Source organism: Rhinoraja longicauda, chromosome 2 (genome assembly GCF_053455715.1).
Source record: "Rhinoraja longicauda isolate Sanriku21f chromosome 2, sRhiLon1.1, whole genome shotgun sequence".
Lineage (NCBI taxonomy): Eukaryota > Metazoa > Chordata > Chondrichthyes > Rajiformes > Arhynchobatidae > Rhinoraja > Rhinoraja longicauda.
The window spans coordinates 82,046,886-82,069,893 of record NC_135954.1 but is presented as its reverse complement, the minus strand read 5'-3'; the positions used below and the strand labels follow the sequence as shown (position 1 = coordinate 82,069,893).

Sequence of the window (23,008 nt, the reverse complement as noted above, 5' to 3'; positions counted from 1 at the left end):
CGACACACCACCCAGTTGTAGAAAGATTTCCATGGACCTTCAGACAAATTTAGTGCAGACAAAAGGGGAAAGGGTAATAAATTGCCAAACCAGGCCGTGATGTGATCAGTCAATATCCTCTCGACTACACACCTGTAGAAGTTCAAGAGAGTCCTTTCTGACATATCTCTCTTTCACGCCAACAGAACCTGGTAGAACATGTTTAATATTTTACAATAGGGAAGGGGAGCAAGTAGACTAGGAAATGAGCAACAATGTGAAATATTACATTGAACATTACTGAGTGGGAGGAAGAGGAAAAATTGAGTCGACTAAGGTTGCATTCATTCAAGCTTAGAAGAATGAGAGAAGATCTCATTGGAACCTGCACATTTCTGGAAGGGCTTGATGGGCTGGGTGCAAGGAGAATGTTTACGCCAGCCAGAGGGTCTGAGATCAAGGTCACAGGATGAGGATACAGAGTAGGATAGTCTGGGCTGACGTGAGGAGGAACTCTTTATTCAAATGGCAGAGAACCTGTGGAACTCTCTACCACAGAAGGTTATAGAAGCCCAAGCGCTAAATATATTTCAAAAGATAGATAGATATCTATTCATAAAAGGAATAGAATGTTTTGAAGACTGTGGGAATATAGAATTGAGATAGAGGATCATCCATGATTGTATTGAATGGCATGGAAGACTTGGCTACTCCTGCAATTTTTTGAGGTTTCAATGATATCATAGAAATAACATATTTTGTATCTATTTTTATCTCTTTGCATTCTAATGGCATTGCTGCCATTATGTTTTTCACTCAAAAGGTCATACAAGTCTGTCACAGTTTTGACTGTTTGTTTTCTGTGGATGTGAGAATGGTCAAAAGTGACCATCCCTCCTAATGGTTCTTTGCAGAATGCAATTACTCAGCATCCAATTACCTGCTCTTTAAAAATAACTCAGCTGAGATCAGTCAACCAATATTCTGAGAATTGTAAAGTGCTTTTATCCATTTGTGCGGGGGAAGGTATTTGACATATCAGCATGCTTAAAATGGATAATTTCCCCAGAGTCTGGTGAGATGTGCCCCAGGCTGCTGTGGGATGCAAGGAAGGAGACAGGAGAGGCTCTGATAGAGACTTTTAAATGTCTGCTGGCCACAGGTGAGGTGCAGAGGACTGGAGGACAGCAAATGTAGCACCTTTATTCAAGAAGGGCAGCAAGGATTAGCCAGGCAATTACATGCCAGTTATTTTTTACAAAAGTGATTGGGAAAATATTGGGGAAAAAAACTCCTGTGGGACTGCATGAATCTTTACTTGGAAAGGCAGGGATTGATCAAAGAGTGGGCAGCTTTGTCAGGCCAAATTTTGTCTGACCAATTTAAAGAATCTTTTGGCGAGGTTACGACGTGTATCGATGAGGGCAGTGCAATTGTTGTTTGGACTTCAGTCAAGCCTTTGACGTTGGAGAGCCCATGCAGTCCAAGGAACGCGAGTAAATTGGATCCAAAATCAACTTGGTAATAATAAGAAGCAGGGGCTATTGATGAATGTTTTTTCTTTTGTGATTGGAAGCATGTGACACATATATTAATAATATGGATGTGAATGCGAGAGGTAATTAATGGGTTTGCAGATTGGTCGAGTTGCTAACCACTAGCTTTCTTGTTCTAATGAAAGCGATGCAAGGTCAATGGTTATACAGGCAGAGAGTCATACAGCAAAGATACAGGCCCTTCAGCCCAACTCGCCCATGCCAACCAAGATGCTAGTTCCATTTGCCTGCATTTGAGTCATATCTCTCCAAACCTTTCCAATCCTGTTGATAGGAACTTTCAAAAAGTCTATCATTGGATTATTTTGGAGCAGCTCAAACACCAACTGAGATGGAAGCTCAGTTTAGCATCTAATTTGTGCAACTTGTGATAGTACAACCTTCCCTCAATATTGCACCGAGATGTCACCCACAGTTATGTGGTCAGGTCCTGTAAGAGATGTTTGAAGCCATTCCCTTCTGGAGAGAAATAAAACATTCACCAAACAGAAAAAATGATAACTGAATTCTTTAAGAAATACTGTATATCATCCTGTTAAGTGAAAAGTAAGGGATATAATACCTACTGAATTCTGGCATTCGGTGTCAAATAGATGGTTTCCTTTTGTTGGATAAATAAAGTCTCATTGTTTCCACAACATGTTATCTATTTTATGGTGCAGATATCAGCAGAAATATAAATGAGGAAAAATTTCATTCAGGTGAGACATTTCAGTAAGCGGTGATTAAAGTGCTGCTGTTTCACCAATAGTTAACACAATTCAACCTGCTGAAATAATGAATAACTTTTCCGCATCAGTCTTCACAGTGGAAGACACCAGCAATGTGCCTGAAATTCAAGAGAGTCAGGGCGTGGATGTTAGTGGAGTGGCTATTACTAAGGAGAAGGAGTGTGGGAAGCTGAAAGGGCTGAAGGTGGATAAGTCACCTGGACCGGATGGAATGCACCCAAGGGTTCTGAAAGAGGCGGTTTTAGAGATTGTGGGGGCATTAACAGTGATATTTCAAGAATCACTAGAGTCAGGAGTGGTTCCAGACCATTGGAAAATTGCCAATATTACCCTGCTGTACAAGAAGGGAGCAAAGCAAAATAGTAGAATCTATAGGCCGGTTAGTCTGACTTCAATGGTTGGTAAGATTTTATTATAAGCCCATTATAAAGGATGAGTTTACGGAGTACTTAGAAGTTCATGATAACATGTCAGAGGTTTGTTCAAATGTCTAAAATGAGCAGGGACGCTGTTCCTGCAAATGGTGATATGCGCTTTTGTGCTTCTGCATTTTCTGCCCAACGGGAGAGGGAAGATGAGAGAATGACCAGGGTGTCACTATTCCTCGATTATGTTGGCTGCTTTCGTGAGGGAGTGTGAACATTGATGGACCGGATGCTGGGGAGGCTGGTTTGGGTGATGGACTAGGCTGCGTCCACGACTCTCTGCAGTTTCTTGTGATCTTGGTTAAGTGTTTGTTGAAGGAAGAAGGGGAGAGCCCTCAGAACCCTCCTGATGTGGGATGGAGGTGAATCGGTTAGTGACCAGGGAAGTGAAGGTGCTCAAAGTGGTGGAGGGCATCCGAAGTATGGTGGATGTTAACGGAAAGGACTGGATCAGGGAAGAAAGAATGGAGTCCTACTAGGAAAACATGTTCAATGGGGCAAGAGCCGGCTGAAACAATGGGTCTGCCTGGGCAGAACTGATTGTGGAGCTTCTGTAGAAAGTAGACATGGCTATACAGAGCTGTGATACAACAAGTATGGAAGCTGAGGTAAGAAGATCTCCAGAGGAAATGAGATCTGAGTGGGTGACAATGGCCTGATGTTCATGTTTGAGGTTAAGATTCAGTGGGAGTTGTGCAGATGCATCTGTGGGATGGTGGTCAGGTCACGAGGCTGCAACTGTGCCACCCTCGTCAGCAGGTTTGTTGACAATGTCAGGTTTAGTTCTTTGTGAGTGTAGTGCTGCACGTTCAAAGGGTGACAGATAGACTGAATAACAAAGAATAATAAAGAGAAACATTAAAATATGAATGCAGATGGGTTGCACATTAGATCCCATTTTATCATTTTCATAACTGAATTTTACAGTTTGTCATGTAAATGTAGAGAAGGTATTATTGAAGATCTAATGATTGCATCTTGAAAGAAGGTATTATTGAAGATCTAATGAAGAGTATTTTCAAGTGCTAAAAATGTAGAGTATAATATAGCTTAGATATTTGTAAGTCAAATGTCATTATTAAAACATTTTAAAGGGTCATAACTGCCCCTTATTAGCCCCATTATTTCACCCTCTCATTATTGCCTCACTCACTATTCACAAAATTCCCTTAGTTCACCCATTGCTCTGCTCCACCGTCTCTTTTATCCCAATTAACAAACTTCTCTCTTTCTGAGTTTTAATGAAGGGCCCCCAACCTAAATGTTAACTGTTTGTCTCTCCTCAGATGATTCCAGACTTACTGAGTTTTTCTCGCATTTTCTTTTTCTATTTCAGCTTTTCAGCATCTGTAGTCTTTTTTTACATTGGATGTCAGGGGTGTCAGATGTTATGGGGAGAAGGCAGGAGAATGGGGTTAGGAGGGAGAGATAGATCAGCCATGATTGAATGGCGGAGTAGACCAGATGGGCCGAATGGCCTAATTCTGCTCCTATCACTTATGACCTTCTGACCTTCTGATGTTGGACAAGTTCATTGCAAGCAAGTGTTGCCTCAGTCAAACATTAAGCATCAGATTTTCCTACTGTGAGCCAGTGATAGCACAGCTAATCAACCTACCTCATATCCCACCTCCAACCCATGGTCAACCCATTGTTTTGTGATTGGGGATAAAACCCCTGAAACATCTCTGCTTCACTCCAACCTTCTGGCTTGCTTAAGTGCTCGTTTGCTTGGCTCACCATGGAGGGTGCAGGGACAAGAAGGTTAGGAGAACCTCCTCCTGTCTTTGATCCTCAGCAACACAAAATTATAGGCCTGTGTGTGTTGTGTTTGGAATCTATGGAAATCTCGACAACATAAAGCAGGTAAAGCAATGAGGAAGCAGACCTCTGCCATTATTTCCTGTTTGCAATGCTGATCAACTGAATGAGCTGCAAGGTCACAATGGGGAAAAGCAATCTCAGTTATTGCTGTCATAAAGCAGCTATACAAATTAAAAAATAAACAGCTGTTCTCTAAACTTTAAGAATGTTTCTACATTGGTTATAAACTAAGTGTAAAAATCTTTAAAATTGGATCTAATGTGAAACCCATCTGCATTAATATCTTAATTTTTCTCTTTATTATTCTTTGTTATTTCATGATCATTTCATGCAACAAAATAAGTTTTAATAATGGCATTTGATTTACAAATATCCAAGCTATATTATCTATCTATCTATCTATCTATCACTCTATCTATCTATCTATCTATCTATCTATCTATCTATCTATCTATCTATCTATCTATCTATCTATCTATCTATCTATCTATCTATCTATCTATCTATCTATCTATCTATCTATCTATCTATCTATCTATCTATCTATCTATCTATCTATCTATCTATCTGTCTGTCTGTCTGTCTGTCTGTCTGTCTGTCTGTCTGTCTGTCTGTCTGTCTGTCTGTCTGTCTATATATTACTACATTTTGTCCGTGTGTATGTGTGTTTGTGCAAAGCATAACTTTTATGGTTCGCACAGCCAAAACGGTACACCGTAGCGCCACCATTTTTGCACCACCTTATTTACCATTATCATGTAACAACTCTCATTCAAATTGAACCTATATTTTTAAATCTTCTCTCAATACCTTCTCTCAAGATGCATCCCCTACATTTACATGACAAACTGTAAAATTTAGTGATGAAAATGATTGATAACCAGAAAAGTTGCAGAGCTTTTGATGTGCTTGCTGAGTGCAACACAGGCAAAGATTTTCAAGTTTTCTTTGACTTCTGGGATGTGGGCATTGTCTGTCGTCATTGCTTTTGAACGGGATGGCTTGTTAAACCATACCAGAGAAAATCTAAATGTCATGGTGGCGCAGCAGTAGAGTTGCTGCCTTACAGCACCAGAGACCCGGGTTCGATCCTGAGTACGGGCGCTGTCTGTACGGAGTTTGTACGTTCTTCTCATGACCTGTGTGGGTTTTCTCTGAGATCTTTGGTTTCTTCCCACACTCCAAAGACGTAGGTTTGTAGATTAATCGGTATAAATGTAAATTATCCCTCGTGTGTGTCCGATAGCATTCATGTGTGGGGATCACTGCTCGGGGCGGACTCGGTGGGCCGAAGGACCTGTTTCCGCGCTGTATCTCTAAACTAAACTAAACATTGACAGCCAATTTCCATTCCTAAAAGGCAGCAATGAGTTAGATCAGATTTTATAACAATATGGTCGGCAGGAGCCACAAGTATTTTTTAATTCTATGTATATAATCCTTAAATTAACTGTTTGAATTAAAATTCTTAGAATTTATATATCTGACATCATTTGTCTAATTGTTTGCATTATTAGTCCAGTGACATAATCATAATATCATCATACAGTTCAAATTACTGAGGTGACAATTATGAAAGACTTTGGGCCTAATATTTTTAACCTTCTGCTCACTCAACAGGTCATTCATCAGTGGTGTGGATCAAAGTGCAATAGATATGAGCGTCTCAAGGCTGCTCAAGTTGCTGCGGGCATTCGAGACAATGAAAGAAATGGCAGAGCACAACTTATTGTTGTTGAGGAGGGCCATGAGCCAAAAGATCTCATTCAGGTAAGAGCTTTATTTGCAATTATATTTTGTTATAAATAACATCTAAAAGGAATCATCGCACCATCATCCCATACCCATCAAGGCCAACAGGGCAGCAATGTGGCAGAGCTGGCAGAGCTGCTATCTCATAGCACCCAAGATCCTAGTTCAAGGTTTCAAGGTCAGTTTATTGTCACATGTACCAGTTAAGGTACAGTGAAATTTAAGTTACCATACAGCCATACTAAGTGAAAAGCAACAAGACACACAACCACATAAAAGTTAACATAAACATCCATCACAGTGGATTCCACATTTCTCACTGTGATGGAAGGCAATAAAGTTCAATCTCCTTCTTCTTTTTTCGCCCGCGGTCGGGGCAGTCAAAACATCCGTAGTCGGGGCGATCAAAGCTCTCCGCAGCCGATGATCGGAGCCCCTGTCAGGGTGATCGAAACTCCTGCCTCGGGGCGGTTGAAACTCTATCCGCGGCATGGAGCTCCCGAGTCGGCCTCTTCTTACCAGAGACCGTGGGCTTCACGATGTTAAAGTCCGCAGGCCCCGCGGTTGGAGCTTCAATACCAACTTTGGATGCTGTCTGTGTTTGGATGCACATCCTTTCTGTGACTGCATGGATATCCTCTGGATGTTTTTGTTTCCTCCCACACCCCAAAGTCATGTGGGTGTGTAGGTTACTTGGCCTCTGAAAATTGCCTCTGGTGTGAAGGGACCGGATGTGAAAGTGGGATTGCATCGAACCTGTGTCAATGGGTGATTGATAATCAGTGTGGTCTCAGTGGACCGAAGGGCCTGTTTCCATGTTGTAATGCCAACCAAAAACTATACTAAACTAAATCTTCTTGCAACGAGCTCTACGATCATCCTCAAATGCCTAATTCCTCCTGTCCTTCTTGTGACCACAGCTTGATTTAGAAACTGTCATCAATGCCTTGCTTTAAGTGGCAAGACACAAGCAACTTTACAGAGGAGGAAATAAGTCACCAAGTTAATTTCATTAAAAATTCTGAGAAGAACTAAATGGACAGATACTACTTTATCGGTATTAAAAACTTTCAGCATAAAGCAGAGCAGTTGGAATTGCATGATGGTTGAGGAGTTTGCTGCTAGGAAAGAAGGGCAGATATTTTACTGAGTAGAGCTGTCTGAAGTAGCAGCAAAGCTTCATGTAGCCCCATGCCTAACTGGACTTGGAAGGCTGAACTTGCCCACCAAAAACATTGTGGACCTGATCATCTCACATTTATCATGTAAATGTCGGCAATTTGTCATGGGACTGAAAGTATTTATCAGCACGATTCAGCTTTGAGTAATCTTGAGATTGCACAAAAGTAGGAACACAATCCAAAAAATACCCAGGCAATTCAGCGATGACAGGAAGTAAGTGGAAATTATTTGTATAACAGAGGATGATTAGTTCAGTTTAGTTTAGTTTTGTTTAGTTTAGTTTAGTTTTGTTCAGTCTAGTTTAGTATGGTTTAGTTTAATTTAGAGGTACAATATGGAAAGAGGCTCCTCGGCCCAACGAGTGTAAGTCGACCATTGATCACCCGTTCACACTAATTCTATGTCATTCCACTTTCTCGTCCACTTCCGGTACACAAGGGGCAATTTACAGAGGCCAGTTAACCTACAAATCTGCTCGTCTTTGGGATGTGGGAGAAAACTAGAATCCTCGAAGGAAACCCACATGGTCACAGGGAGAACGTGCAAACTCCATCCAGACAGCACCCAGGGTTACGATTTAATCACAATAGTACTTTATTAGCCAAGTATGTTTTGCAACATACGAGGAATTTGATTTGCCATACAGTCATGCCAATAAAGAGCAACAAGACACACAAATACATTTTTAACATGAACATCCACCACAGCGACTCCCCCACATTCCTCACTGTGATGGAAGGCAAAAAAAGTTCAATCTTCTTTGTTCTCCCACGGTCGGGGCACTCGAACCTTCCGTTGTCGAGGCGATCTTGGCTCCCGCAGCCGGCGTACTTACATCAGGCACTGGAAAAGAGTTATAAAGGAGACTGGAGAAACTGCAGATGCTGGAAATGCATGAGATACAAAACCTGCTGCCAATCTTTCAATTTTTATTTCGTATGAGCACACCAAACTAGTTTCATCTCTAAAAGCACACCAAACTAGTTTCATCTCAGTCTGAAGAATGGTCTCGACCCGAAACGTCACCCATTCCTTCTCTCCCGAGATGCTGCCTGACCTGCTGAGTTACTCCAGCATTTTGTGAATAAATACCATAATCATCTCTAAAAGAGTTGTATTTGTGATAATGGTACCACCAAAGAAAATTGGTTCTATGAAATATTACATTTTCATAATGGTGACATTGGAACAGCCGAGACCTATGCATCAAAAAAAGTCTGCATTCAAAATGAGCATTTTAAAATCTTAAACTGGGTCACATGCAGGCCGAAGGGAGTAATTTGATCTGACATGTTTGGCACGGACTTTATGGGATGAAGAGCCTGTTCCTGTTCCTAGGATGGAACTGCAGATGCTGGTTTAAACTGAAGATGGATACTAAAAGCTGGAGTAACTCAGCGGGTCAGACAGCATCTCTGGACGTGTTGTTTTGGATCAGTCTGAAGAAGGGTCTCGACCCGAAACCTCACCTATTCCTTTTCCTCAGAGATACTGCTTAACCCGCTGAGTTACTCCAGCTTTGCGTGTCTCTCTCTGTTCCTGTGCTGTGCTGATCAATTGTTAATTACTGAGTGTAGAATGGCATTGATAATGGCTCACAACAGGATATGCTGTTGAAGTAAGTAGAATGGCAACATATTGGCTGCGATCATCTGCAATCGGTCATCTTATAACAATTTGTATGACTGCAGGAGCTCTAAAATTAACCTCTACAACTATGTTAGGAAAACAATCGCAATTCTTTCTTGCAGTTACCATTCAAATGTTAAGGTCATAATCAACTTGTTAATGGGCATATTTGAACTTTGACTTCAATTTGATTTTCAAAGTTAAAACCCATGAATATTCTATTAAAATAATAGGCAAAACAATTATGAGGATTTCTTGTGCTTAAAGAAATAATTAGAATTGGTATGAAGCCCAGAGCTGAATTCTTAGGCTTTTTGCACCAGTAATGGAGATTGGGCATTAGGGTGACATTAGGGTTGGTTTTGTTTGTGATGATATTCACAAACTATGTCAAAGTTCCACCTTAATGTAGGAGAGAAAGAGGTGAAAATGTGATATTAGCAGAATGCTGGAGAATGCAAGATGAGGAAAGATAGGATCTCCTCGTCGGATATCATTATTGATAACATATTTTCAAGTCAATGCATTCTACACTATAAATAACACCCAATAATATTTGTTATTGTTCCAATCAGGAACATTGTTTTCTTGCCACTTATTCTTTCTCTTTTCTATAACCATAGCTTTCAATTGTACTAGCCTGCTCATCATCTCATCCTGAGCAATAAAAAATGCAGGAGGAAATCAGTTGGTCCCGACCCAAAATACTGTCTTTCCATTTCCCCAGTGTGAAGAAGGTTCCCAATCTGAAATGCTGCCTGCCCATTCTCCTCCACAGATCATGTTCCTCCAGCACTTTGTTTTTTGATCAAGATTCCAGCATCTGCAGTCACTTGTGTCACCATCGCATCCTGTTGATCCATGTGCTTCTAAGTACTTGAAAACCTCACCCTTTATAATGCACTCTTAAACCTTAACAATCACTGCCATCAGGCTAACCAACCTATAGTTTCCCCTCTTTTCCTTTGCTCCCTTCTTGAACAGTAGAGTAACATTCGCAATTTCCCAATCCTCTGGAACCACTCCCAACTCTAGTAATTTTTGAAAGATCACCACGAATGCCTCCACAATCTCTAAAGCCACCTCTTTCAGAACCCTGGGATGTAGTCCATCTGGCCCAGGTGATTTGTCCTCTTTCGGCTTCCCAAGCACTTTCTCCTGAGTAATAGCCATTCCACTAACTTCTACCCCCTGACCCTCTTGAATTTCAGGCACACTGTGATGTCTTCCACTGTGAAAACTGATGTAAAAAATGTGTTAAATTCATCTGCCATTTCTTTATTCCCCATCAGCATTTCTCCAGCGTCATTTTCCAGTGGTCCAATATCCACTCTTACCTCTCTATTACTCTTTTTATATCTGAAGAAACTTTTGCTATCTTCTTGTATGTTATTGGCCATCATATTTTCTCTTTGTATTGCCTTCTGTTGTTTTTTAAAAGCTTCCTAATCCTCTAATTTATTACTAATCCTTGCAATATTATATGCCTTCTCTTATAGTTTTATATTGTCTTTGACTTCCCTTGTCAATCATGGTCATCTCATTCTCCCCTTAGAATCTTTCTTCATCTTTGGGATGAAAAGATTCTGCTTTTCTGAATTATTCCCAGAAACTCCTGCCATTGCTGCTCATTCCTGCTAGTCCTTTTCCAATCAACTTTTCCTTAAGCTCCCAAATCACATCTGATTTGTTACTCAATACCAAATCTAGAATTGATTTTTCCCTAGTAGGCTGCACTAGCTGCATTAATAAGCCATCTCATAGTCATTCTACAAATTCCTTCTCTTGAGATGCAGTATCAACCTGATTTTCCCAGTCTACCTGCATATTGAAATCCCTCATGACCACTCCAACATGCTTTTCTTACATGCCAATTGCACCTCCTGATGTAATTTGTACCCTATTTGCTGGCTCCTGTTTGGAAGCCTGCAAATAACTCCAATGAGGGCCTTTTTACCCTTACAGTTTCTTCGCTCTACCCACGAGGACTCGACATCTTCTGATCCTATGTCACCCCTTTCTAAGCACTGAATTTCATTCCTTACCAACATAGCTACCACACCCTCTTTGCCCACCCATCTGTCTTTTTGATAGGACATGGAACCATGAATATTCAGCTCCCAGCTTCAATCCTCTTCAGCCACGTTTCTATAATGCCTACAACATCGTACCTACCAATTTCCAACTGTGCTATAAGCTCATCCATTGAAGGGTCTCGACCCGAAACGTCACCCATTCCTTCTCTCCAGAGATGCTGCCAGTCCCGCTGAGTTACTCCAACTTTTTGTGCCTAAAGCTCATACATTTTGTTCTGTAAACTGCGTGCATTCAAATATGACACCTTTAGTTCAGTATTCACCACCCCTCTTCTCACATTGGACCCAATTTTGCTTGAACTTATCCCTTCTTAATATTTCTATCCTATTACCTCTGGAGACTTCAGTAACCTCTCCTGCATTCTCCTTCCCTGTAACTTCATCCATACATTTTCAATTTGTTCACCCCTCATCCCTCCCCCTCCCCCTCCCCTCCCACTATATAAGGGCTCTATCCAGGACTATATCTTCAATCCTTCTGTCTCATACCTTCTGTTTTTTCATTTCTGGCCTTCGTCCATCCATCTGCCTTTCAAACCCCCTTGCCTATATTTATTATTACCTGCCATGCTTTGTCCTGGCCCTCCTCTCTTCTCTTCTAGCTCACCCCCCTCCCCAACTTTCCCACCCTCTTAATCAGGCTGAAGAAGGATCCCAACCCCAAACATCATCTATTCTTTTTCTCCAGGGATGCCGCCTGACCCGCTGAGTTACACCAGAACTCGAATACAGCCTGGCAAATTTCCCATCCTTTACTTTTCATTGAAATGTGGCCCATCTAAAACTCATCAGACTACGCACTATTTTAACCAGCTTCTATGCCCTTAACACCTCTGCCTGTGCTTAACATTAGATATTAAAACCCACATGTCTCGCTATCTCCCTATTCACTTTATCTCTTCCACTTCTTAAAATCACCTGCCACCTCCTCCTTCCCTAATCTTTATATCCCTTTGACTTTGGCCGTTACAGTATATTTGATCCCACCCCACTGGCTCCAGTACCTTATGTAAAGCTGTTCTGGGTAATTACAATTCCACTTTGCATGACGTTTTCATGATTGCTTTATTGAAATGGTATTGTGAAATTAGAATTTAAAGGCCAAATTACTCCCTTTATTCAGTAAGATAAATAATAAGTGTAGTATTTTGGCTGCTCAAGCATATCACCTGGATGAGAGCACATTAGAATCCCCTTTCTATCTCACATATCCATCTGTAGGATTTTGAATGTAGTTCCTCATCATTAAATTTTATTGCTGATATCAAATGAATTATTCTAGTCTATGGAAACCAAAAAACAGAACCCCATTAAAGGATAGGAGAAGTTCAAATAACAGCATTTATTAAGATAGATGATATCCCTGCTTTTATCTTCAGACTTTCTAATATAGGAAAAAATAAATAAACCTTTCAAACCAGCAAAATAAATTCCACGTCTCTATCTTCACATCAACTCAACCACCTCATCTTCAGGCAAAAGCAATATTTATTGAAATTTCTTTATGTATATTTATACCCAAGAATATTGGAAAGCTTGGGATTAGATAAAGGGTTCTTTACCCCATTGAATTTATCCTTGATCAGATCACTTACAATCTGCTATTCATATATTTTTCTCTTCTAAGAGAGAAAAATTGTATAAATATGGCCTGAATTGTTTAAAAATACTGGAACTCAGCAGGACCGAGGGTGTCAAGAGAGAAACAAGGTTAATGTTTCAGGATTAAAAATGTGCCATTTTTTATGAATGTGGTTGCTAAGCAAACATCTATATACTAAAATTCTTGTTTGTTTGTTCCTGAACTACAGCCAAAACGGTACATGATAGCACAACAATTTTAGGCCCACCTCACTCACCGTCGTCCCTTTGTTGCTAATGGAACAAGTTTCATTGAAATCGGTGTTATATTTTTAAAGTTATTCACATTTTAAAGTTGAAAACTATCTCTTAGGGAGGAAGGGGGAGGGAGGGACGAAGGGAGGGGGATTGGAGGGAGGGAAGGAGGGGGAGGAGGGAGGATAAGGGGGATCGAGGGGGATGGATTGGGGGGAGGGTGAGGGTGATGGGGAGGGGAAGAGGGAGGGAGAGGGGGAGGGGGGAAGGGAGGGGGGAGGGGGAGGGGAGGGTGGGGAGGGGAGGAGGGAGGAGATGGTAGGGGAGGGGGGAGAGGGGAGAGGGGAGGGGATAGAGAGGGGAGGGGGAGGGGGGAGGAGAGGGTGCTGCACCAATGTAAGAGAGGTTTAGGCCCAACGGGTCCACGGTCTAGTAAACTATATTTTTCTCTTCTGCATCCCCACTGTTCAGTTCTTTATTTTATTCCACACACAGCACAATGTTATCCCATCTCCTAAGCAACACAGGAATTATTATCACGATTAATCTCAATCAATAAGTAATGCTTGACTTAAATCCAAATCAAATAATTTCAACCACTTTCAAAGGAATTAATGAAAACAGCATCAAATTCTATTGTTGGGGTGTCTGTTAAATTAGAAGAAGAGGGGGGAACCTCATTGAAATGTGCAGAATAGTGAAAGGCTTGGATAGAGTGGATGTAGAGAGGATGTTTCCACTAGTGGGAGAGACGAGGACTAGAAGCCATAGCATCAGAATTAAAGGGTATTCTTTTAGGAAGGAGATGAGGAGGAATTTCTTTAGTCAGAGGGTGGTGAATATGTGGAACTCTTTGCCACAGAAGGCTGTTGAGGCTGTCAGTGGATATATTTAAGGCAAAGATAGATAGATTCTTGATTAGTACAGGTGTCAGAGGATTTGGGGAGAAGACAGGAGAACAGGGTTAGGAGGGAGAAATAGATCAGCCATGATTGAATGGTAGAGTAGACTTGATTGGTCGATGGCCTAATTCTACTCCTATCACTTATGATCTTATGATTAACCCACTACTTTGGAAGAGGAAATCATATTCAAATCTAACATCCCTCTTGAGGTTTATAAAATGCATTGAACTTTGATGATGATTTCTCTCATCTTGATATGGGAGAGTAGGATGAACGTGGAGTGATTTAATAATTTGCACCCTGGTAAGATTGGTTATGGAGACCTGTACTTAGCTTTGCAATTTGAACTGTGATCCCACAAGGTTGTGTTCTATAATGGTAGATTTAATAAATATACCTTTGCTGCACAGTAATTTGTGTAATCGTTTTATTTTCAAAGTTTTGCTCCTCTGTTGTATAAAAGAATTATGATTATATGAGGAAGGAGATTCAGCAGATTAAAAAATGGTATTTGGTTGATTTGTAGCCAAGAAATTATATAAAGCATACAAGAAAACAACACTGCAGGTGAGAGCATCCAAAGGCTTGGACCATTAATCTGGGGTTTGAAGTTCAATTCCCACCATGACAGCTGGGGAATTTAGATTCATGTAGTTAAAAATAAACTCTAGGCTCAGTAATATTAACCATTAAATCATTGGATAACTGTAAAAGCCCAGCTCGTTTACCAATAAACCTCAAGGGCAGGAATCTGTTTCCCTTACACCAATCTGGGTTGCTGTCACTGTTGCTGACCAGCTAAGAGGTTGGTCCTTAACTGCCTCCTCAGTTCCTGGGCAATTAGGGATCGACAGTACATCTTGGCAATGTCAGCAATATCTGTATTCCATGAATTAATAAATACACAATATTTTCAAGAGTGGCATGGTGGCGCAGCGGTAGAGTTGCTGCCTTACAGCGCTTGCAGTGCCAGAGACCCGGGTTCAATCCCGACCATGGGTGCTGTCTGTATGGAGTTTGTACATTCTCCCCGTGACCTGCGTGGCTTTTCTGCGAGATCTTCGGTTTGTCCCACATTCCAAGGACGTACAGGTATGTAGGTTAATTGGCTTGGTGTATGTGTAAATTGTCCCTAGTGTGTGGAGGGTAGCCTTAACGTGCGGGGATCGCTGGTCAGTGCGGATTCGTTGGGCTGAAGGGCCTGTTTCCGCACTATATCTCTGAACAAAGCATAACACTTCGAGACATCAGACATCTTCTCCACTTCCCTTACCCACTCCAATCTCACCCTCCCTGAATGCACAACCCATCGCTCATTTAGAAACAATCCCAATACAGTTATCAAACTTGCTGAAAAGGGTGTAATGTGCCAGGCTGACTACCAGGCTGAGACCAGGTGCCAGCTCTCAGACACGTTCTCACCCACACACTTGCCTATCTTATTGCCTCTGATGATCACCCCTCCACAACCTCAAATCTTATAGCTCTTCAAACACATATTGGCTGTTTTGATCTCCTGTCCAAAGTCCACAAGCACGTCTGCCCTACTGTTTCTGCCTGTTCTGGTCCCACTTACTCATTTGTTAGTCAATTTGTCCAGACCATTTCCAACCTACATCTGACTTTGATAACTTTCAGTTCCTAGACCCTCTTCGCCACATTTTTACTATGGACATCCAGTTCCTTTGCACCTCCATTCCTGATCAGGAAGGTCTTGGGTCCTCTGATTCTTCCTTGAACAGAGACACAATCAGTCCCCTTCAACTACCACACTCTCCTGCACTTGGTGGAACTTTTCCTCACCCTCAATAACTTCTCTTTTAGCTCCTCTCACTCTTTTCAAGTCTGAAAGTGTAGCCATGGTTACCCATATGGGCCCCAGCTATACCTTTATTTTTGTTGGTTACGTTCAACAGTCCTTGTTCCAAATGTACCTCAGCACCATTCCCAACTCTTTCTTCACTGCATCGGGGCTTCCTTCTGCAAAACTCATGATTTCATCAACTTTACTACTAACTTCCATCCTGCCCTCATATTTACCCAGACTCTCTGACCACTCCTTCCTCAACTCTTTGGTTCACTTGAACTATCTCTGACACGTCTCTCTCCTTTCTTGACCTCTCCGTTTCCATCATGGGACAGACTATCGACTGTTGTTTACAATAAACCCACTGACTCCCACGGTTATCTGGACTACACCTTTGCCCACCCACTCTGTCGCTTGCAAGGACACTTTCCCCAACTCTCAATCCCTTCCCATCGAAATGGTCTCCTCCCCAGGTACATTCCTCTGGCACCGCAGGGCATGTAACACTTGTCCCTGTACCTCCTCCCTCATCTATATCTAGGGAGCCCAGCATCCCTTCCAGGTGAGCCAGAGATTCACATCCATCTCCTCTAACCTCATCGACTGCTTTTGATGCACCCAACGTGGCCTCCTGTGCACACACGTTAATGAGTGCAGCATCCAGGCCTACTGAATGACAACAGGGCTGCATGTGGCATTGTTTCTGCACATCATGTGGAGTTCAACAGCTGGCCTCGGTCCCAGCATGAATCTGTGAATTACATCTCAGATCCCATCCTGTGAGAGTTTAATGGGAACTTTAGGCATGTAAACGAGAGGGCAAAGGTAGATTATTGCTGAAGTTTCATTACTTGAGTCTAATCCTTTAATCATTTCAAAGTGTTTATCCTTTAATTATTTTTTTATTGTTTAATGATTTTTGAATATTTACTTTCATTATAATGGTCTACTTACCTTATGACTGTGATCAGCAAAAACAACAACAAAAAGTCAGGCATGTCACACCATCTCTCCTCCTGTTCTCTGTCAATCTGTTCCCTCAGCTTGTGCATTATACAGGGCTGTGGCTTTCTCAAGTTCTGATGGGATGGGATTTATTCTGGTCGCTTCCTGGTTGTATTGGGCACAGAGGTTGCCCATTTAGCTGCCGAGACAGCCACCAGCCCCATTAATGCAGGTGAAATAGCTTTTTATTGGGCTGTAAAGTGGCGCAGTGCTAGAGTTGCTGCCTTGCAGAGCCAAAGACCTGGGTTCGATCGTGACTACAGGTGCTGTCTGTATGGAGTTTGTACGTTCTCCCTGTGACCGCATGGGTTTTCTCCGGATGCTCTGGTTTCCTCCCACACTCCAAAGACCTACCGGTTTGTAAGTTAAATGGTTTCGGTAAGTTGTATTAAAACCTTCCCTAGTGTGTGCAGGTTTGTGTGCAGACTGATCGCTGGTCAGCTCAGACTTGGTGGGCCGAAGGGCCTGTTTCCCCACTGTATCTCTAAAACTAAAACTAAAGCTTTATCTTCTTTTACATAGATGCATTTGGCCTCTAGCACCACCTCTGCTCTGCCATTTGATGTGACTGAAATAGCTCACTTATTACACAAATAAGTGGTTAATGGGCCTTTGCTTTATTATTTTTATCTTTACAGTGAGTCATTTTGTTTTGATTTTGTGCAGAAGTATTAATCTTAAAATCACTAGGAAAGAAACTTAAGTTTTAGCATTTAAAGGAAAGAATGCTTACAGTGCAATCCGCACCTTAGCTCAGTAGGTGATACCTCTGGCTACCAACCTTGCACCATCACTTGCTTCACTTCAGCTATTACTCACCAGCCATCACCTTCAGCACCTTGTCAAAGGCATTGCCTGAAGGCTTTACTTTGCTGGAGCTTGAGATATTTCAGTTCCGTTTCAGTTCAGTGGAGTTTATTGCCACGTGTACCGAGTACAGTAAAAAGCTTTTGTTGCGTGTTAACCAGTCAGCAGAAAAACAATACATGATTACAATCGATCCATTTACAATGTATAGATACATGATAAGGGAATAACGTTTCATGCAAGGTAAAGCCCGCAAAGTCTGGTCAAGGATAGTCTGAGGGACATCAGGGAGGTAGATAGTAGTTCTGCGCTGTTCTCTGGTTGTGGTAGGATGATTCAGTTGCCTGATAACAGCTGGGAAGAAACTGTCCCTGAATCTGGTTTTATTTATTAAAATACAGAGCTGCTTGAGATGTTGTTTCATCTAAGCAACTGGGGAGGTGACCGGCTGCAAAAAATAGGCCTAAAGCCAACCTTAGTTTGATGCTGTGGACCACAGCAATCTCCAGGAACCAATATAGTGTGTGCACTGCCAGCATATCTTGCTGCATTTATTTTGCACCTTAAATGTGACACCTGAAGTATTACATTCCTAGTGAGAAAGTGGACTTGTTAGCAGAGGCAAGCAGAACACCATGTCGATCAGGGTGTTAAACGGACTTGTCACAGGCTGCTATTTTAGAAGCTGTTACTTCAGCCAAGATTGCAGAGCTGAGCACAAGTTCAGCCGCACGAAGGACAACCCTGCCTTCACCACCGATTTTTCTTAAAGAAACCATCGGAAACTTAAATTTAGATGCTGGATAATTATTCTTTTTCTCACTGTCGAGGTGTGATTTTACAGGCATTTGGTGCTTTTCACAATTGCTCTGGGTTCAGGAGGGTTAAATTCATTCAATTGCATGTAGAGGCTCCAGCCACACTGAATGCGAGAAACCCATCTACATTCATCAGAGATATCTCGCAAAATTCCTCTTCTGCCTGGGATTGAAAGTTGAGTACTGCTATCAGGCCTTCTGTTGGGGATTATTTGCTTTCCGTATTTAGTTTTAAAAGAAAACAATTGTCAGATTTTCCTTCCCTTCCTGCTTACCTGACATCAGGAATAACTTTTCTCTCGCATCAATATGCTATTACCTTGACTTTTAAAAAAGGATGGAGGTTTTTGTCCTGATTGTATGAAAGATACAGCTTGAAAACAGGTCCTTAGGCCAACCGAGTCCACACCGACCATCAATCATCCCTTCAAACTAGTTCTATGATATCCCACTTCTGCATCCACTCCCTACACACTACTGACAGAGGCCAATTATCCTACAAACCCACACGTCTTTAGCATGTGAGAGGAAAGGGGAGCACCCTTAAGAAACCCACGTGTTCACGGGGATAGCGGTCAAACTCCATGCAAACAGCACCCAAGGACAGGATCGAACCCGGGTCTCTAACGCCGTCAGGCAGCAGCTGGGGAGAAGGCACAAAATGGGATTAGGAGGCACTGATCAGCCGTGATTGAATGGCATAGACTCGATGGGCCGAATGGCCTCATTCTACCCTATAACTTGTGAACTTGTGAACTCCACAGGTGCACCACTGTAAAGGTAAAGGTTGCTTCATCCTTCAAGAACTTTATTTATTTTCTTCATACCTGTTGAACACATCATCTGCAAGCACAACCTTTACAAAGATCGCCAAAGTAGCATATGGCAAAGACCAAAGCAGCAACACAAGATGAGGCCCCAAACCTCCATGTCCCTACTGGTTTGGAGAACAACAATCAACATTACCCACTCAGTTATTTACGCAATGGCATCATATAATTACTGCATAAATAACTTTAAATTCACACTGTAAGAATATAACTGCTGCTAATTTGGTGCCTGTCTCCCGCCCAACCAATATGGGACTGTGCCATGTCGGCAGACTGTAGAAGTACATCACAAAGCACACAGCACACTGCAGCATGAACACGTGGCCAATAAATAATCCACAGACAAAGTGTCATGCGATGCACTAATTCAGCCCTTTCTGTAAATAATGAAGTAGAACCGAATATTTATTTTTGCCTCAAAGATGAAAAGCAAGACAACTTATCCTGAGGTTTTTATTTAAAATGAAACCGCAGCCGTGGAAATTGGTCCACGTGAGATAAATTCCAATCAACCTCAAAACAAATAAATGATGTTGCAAACCAAAACAACTTTCCCCTTCAAACTTCATGAGCAAGCTACAGTTTTAGCCTCAGCCTTGGTTATGTTATTTTAGCGAGGCTGTTCTTGGCTATTTTGCACCTTCCAGTCGGAATATATCCAATGTTTCCATCGTTTAATAAAGGATGTTTGCTTGTCAGTTCAGGGATCCACATCAGAAATGCATTTTGCACTCTCACAGAGTGCTTTGGTTGTGTTGAGCCTAGCATTTGTAATCAGCGTTGTTCAACATGAAAACAGGTCCCAAGCTTAAAGCACCTTTTTAAAAAAACTAGGGTGGAGAAAAAATAAAATAAGTGTTTCACTGTGGAAGAGTTTTTCCACAGGATGTAATTTATGCTAACTGTTAATCAACATCTCCTTTTGGAAAATGGAATTGCATTTGTAGTCTATCTCTTAGCTCAAAATATTTGCAACTTTACATGCAATGGCAGACACCTGCCCACCTTTTATGTAGTGCTTAATGAAGGAAAGGTTGGTACAAACAAGCTGAAGGATTAACTTAATAAAAACAGTGAAATATTTAGCAGTGTGGAATGGTTTGAAAGCCACGTGCATAAAACCGATGGCTACTTGTTGAAAGACTGACTTCCAGTAGTAATCAGTAGCTCGGAGTCAGAAAATATGAAAAGGTGAAACGTGAATAATTGCTCAGATAGCACATCATCACAATAACACTTTGCTGACATGTTGGAAATGAAGGCATTGTGGATCCTGTGGTCATTAAACTCCATGAAGGAAAGCCAGTATGATAGGTGTGCAGGAACAGATGAACTAGACTTTGTATCAGAGATTTAGATCACACTGTTCTACATTTAGAGTGTGTCGGAGGTTATAGGATGAAGGCAGGAGAATGGGGTTAGGAGGGAGAGATAGATCAGCCATGATTAAATAGCGGAGTAGACTTGATGGGCTGAACGGCCTAATTCTATTCTGAAAACGTATGATCTTATGATTCCCCAACATTTGTAAAGGTAGGACAAGTGATATGCAGGGATTAGAAGGATATGGATCATGTGCAGGCTGATGATATTAATTTAGGTCGGTATCTTGTTCAGCACAGACATTGTGGAATATTCCTGTGCTGTACTTTTCTGTGTTCTATATTCTGAATTATGGTTTCATGCATAATCTGCAACCCCCCCCTCAAGTTGCCCGCAGGTCAGGGACAAGAGTATTTACATATTGTTCCACAGAAGTTAGTTATATTGGTTAAACAGTAGAACAGCCTGTGCATATTAGGATAAATATACCAGAACAATATTTGTTTAAATTTTATTAGGGCTCCTTCATGCCAGGCTCAACCAGATGCTCACAGTCATGGGTTTTACTCTCACCTCACCCACTGAGTTAATTTCATTAATTTGTAATAGAATATAGAGTTAAATGTTTCTAAATGAGCATTAATTAATTCCATCTCCCATGTATGAGAAAAACTCCAACCATGCACCAAAATTACTTCAACCAGACCTCTTCTCTCGAGAATCGGAAAATAATGCCATTTTATCAGAAATGTTATCACTCCCTCATCATCCTTCAAGCCACACAATCTCTTTTCATTCATGGTGTCAGGAATTCTGTGGTGCTCAATGTCCTAATGTAAATTTTCTTTGCTGATCCCATCATCATTCATGGAGATAGAGGACCTGTAAAAGGCATCACCTGGAAATGAATAGACATTTCCCCTGCAGCTTCTTTGCAAGGCTAACTGCTGGGAAATTGCTTCTGTGGCCACATAAACTGGAGTATAATTGCACATGCCAACTGACTGCCCACAATCCCATTAATTGGCTATTCTTCATGAGGATTACTTGAAAGTCATTCTGCACAACCAATCGTTTGCTCTAAAATCCTTACCGTTTGTCCATACATAGACAGGTTGCTAGTGAATGATCACGAGAAGGAAAAATGGCTGATATCTGCTCCTTCTGTTGTTAACAATTGCTAAAGTTATTGGTAGTTGATCTGTTGCCAACTGGTCAAAGTCATCACAGTGCTGTAGTAACTTAGCGGGTCAGGCAGCATCTCTGGAAAATATGGATCGGTGACGTTTTGGGTCAGGATCCTTCTTCAAACTTCAGACTCAATGCCACATTAGCTGATAACCACCTAATACCATCAGAGGAACAGGCCCTGGGTTTTACTCTGCGATTTACCCATGTTGTTGACAGCCAGTCTTAAAGGAGTGGATTCAGATATTATGAGTAACTCAGCATGATTTTACAATAATAGGAAGCTTTTACACTAATCATTGCTCTAAGTCATAATTGGACTACACCTAAATATGATACAAAAAAAATCTCCTGTCCATACATGTTTGGAGCAGATCGGTTTGACTCTCAGAGCCTTTTGCCAAGGGTGGAAATGCCAAAGACTAGAGGGCATCGCTATAACATGAAAGGGGCAAAGTCTAAAGAAGATGAGGTGGTGCAAGTCTTTTACCCAGCGGGGAGTGGATGCCTAGAACGTGCTGCCAGGGGTAATGGTGGAGACCGATGTGATAGTGTGGTTTGAAGCTTTTAGATAGGCACATGTATATTCAGGAATAGAGGGATATGGATTATGTACAGGCAGAGGACATTAGTTTAGTTTACCACATATTCGGCACAGACATTATCAAGTCAGGTCAAGTCAATTTTATTTGTATAGCACATTTAAAAACAACCCACGTTGACCAAAGTGCTGTACATCTGATTAGGTACTAAGGAAAAAAAATGAAACATACAGTAGCACGCAAACAGTTCACAGCGCCTCCTCAATGAGCCTCAAACGCTAGGGAGTAGAAATAGGTTTTGAGCCTGGACTTAAAGGAGTCGATGGAGGGGGCAGTTCTGATGGGGAGAGGGATGCTGTTCCACAGTCTAGGAGCTGCAACCGCAAAAGCGCAGTCACCCCTGAGCTTAAGCCTAGACCGCGGGATAGTGAGTAGCCCCAAGTCGGCCGACCTGAGGGACCTGGAGTTAGAGAGGGGGGTTAGAAGATTTTTGATGTAGGGGGGGGAATGTCCATTTAGGGCTTTATACGTGAATAGGAGGAGCTTGAAGTTGATTCTGTACCGTACAGGGAGCCAGTGGAGAGAGGCCAGAATTGGGGTGATGTGGTCCCTTTTACGGGTACCCGTCAGGAGTCTCGCTGTGGCGTTTTGGACCAGTTGCAGGCGGGACAGGGAAGATTGGCTGATCCCAGTGTATAGGGAGTTGCAGTAGTCTAGGCGGGAGGAAATGAAAGCGTGAATGATTTTTTCTGTGTCGTCGAATTGGAGGAAAG

The 23,008-nt window shown here is 41.8% G+C and overlaps 1 protein-coding gene across 1 annotated transcript in view; it reads left to right on the top strand.

The window, feature by feature from the left end:
• The window catches only part of scin (scinderin), a 102,728-nt gene that overhangs the window by 20,253 nt on the left and 59,467 nt on the right, over positions 1 to 23,008 (top strand). The window contains exon 4 of the mRNA XM_078422015.1: positions 6,136 to 6,285. Coding sequence (XP_078278141.1) covers positions 6,136 to 6,285 — 150 coding nt within the window. The remainder of the gene's footprint in view (positions 1 to 6,135; positions 6,286 to 23,008) is intronic.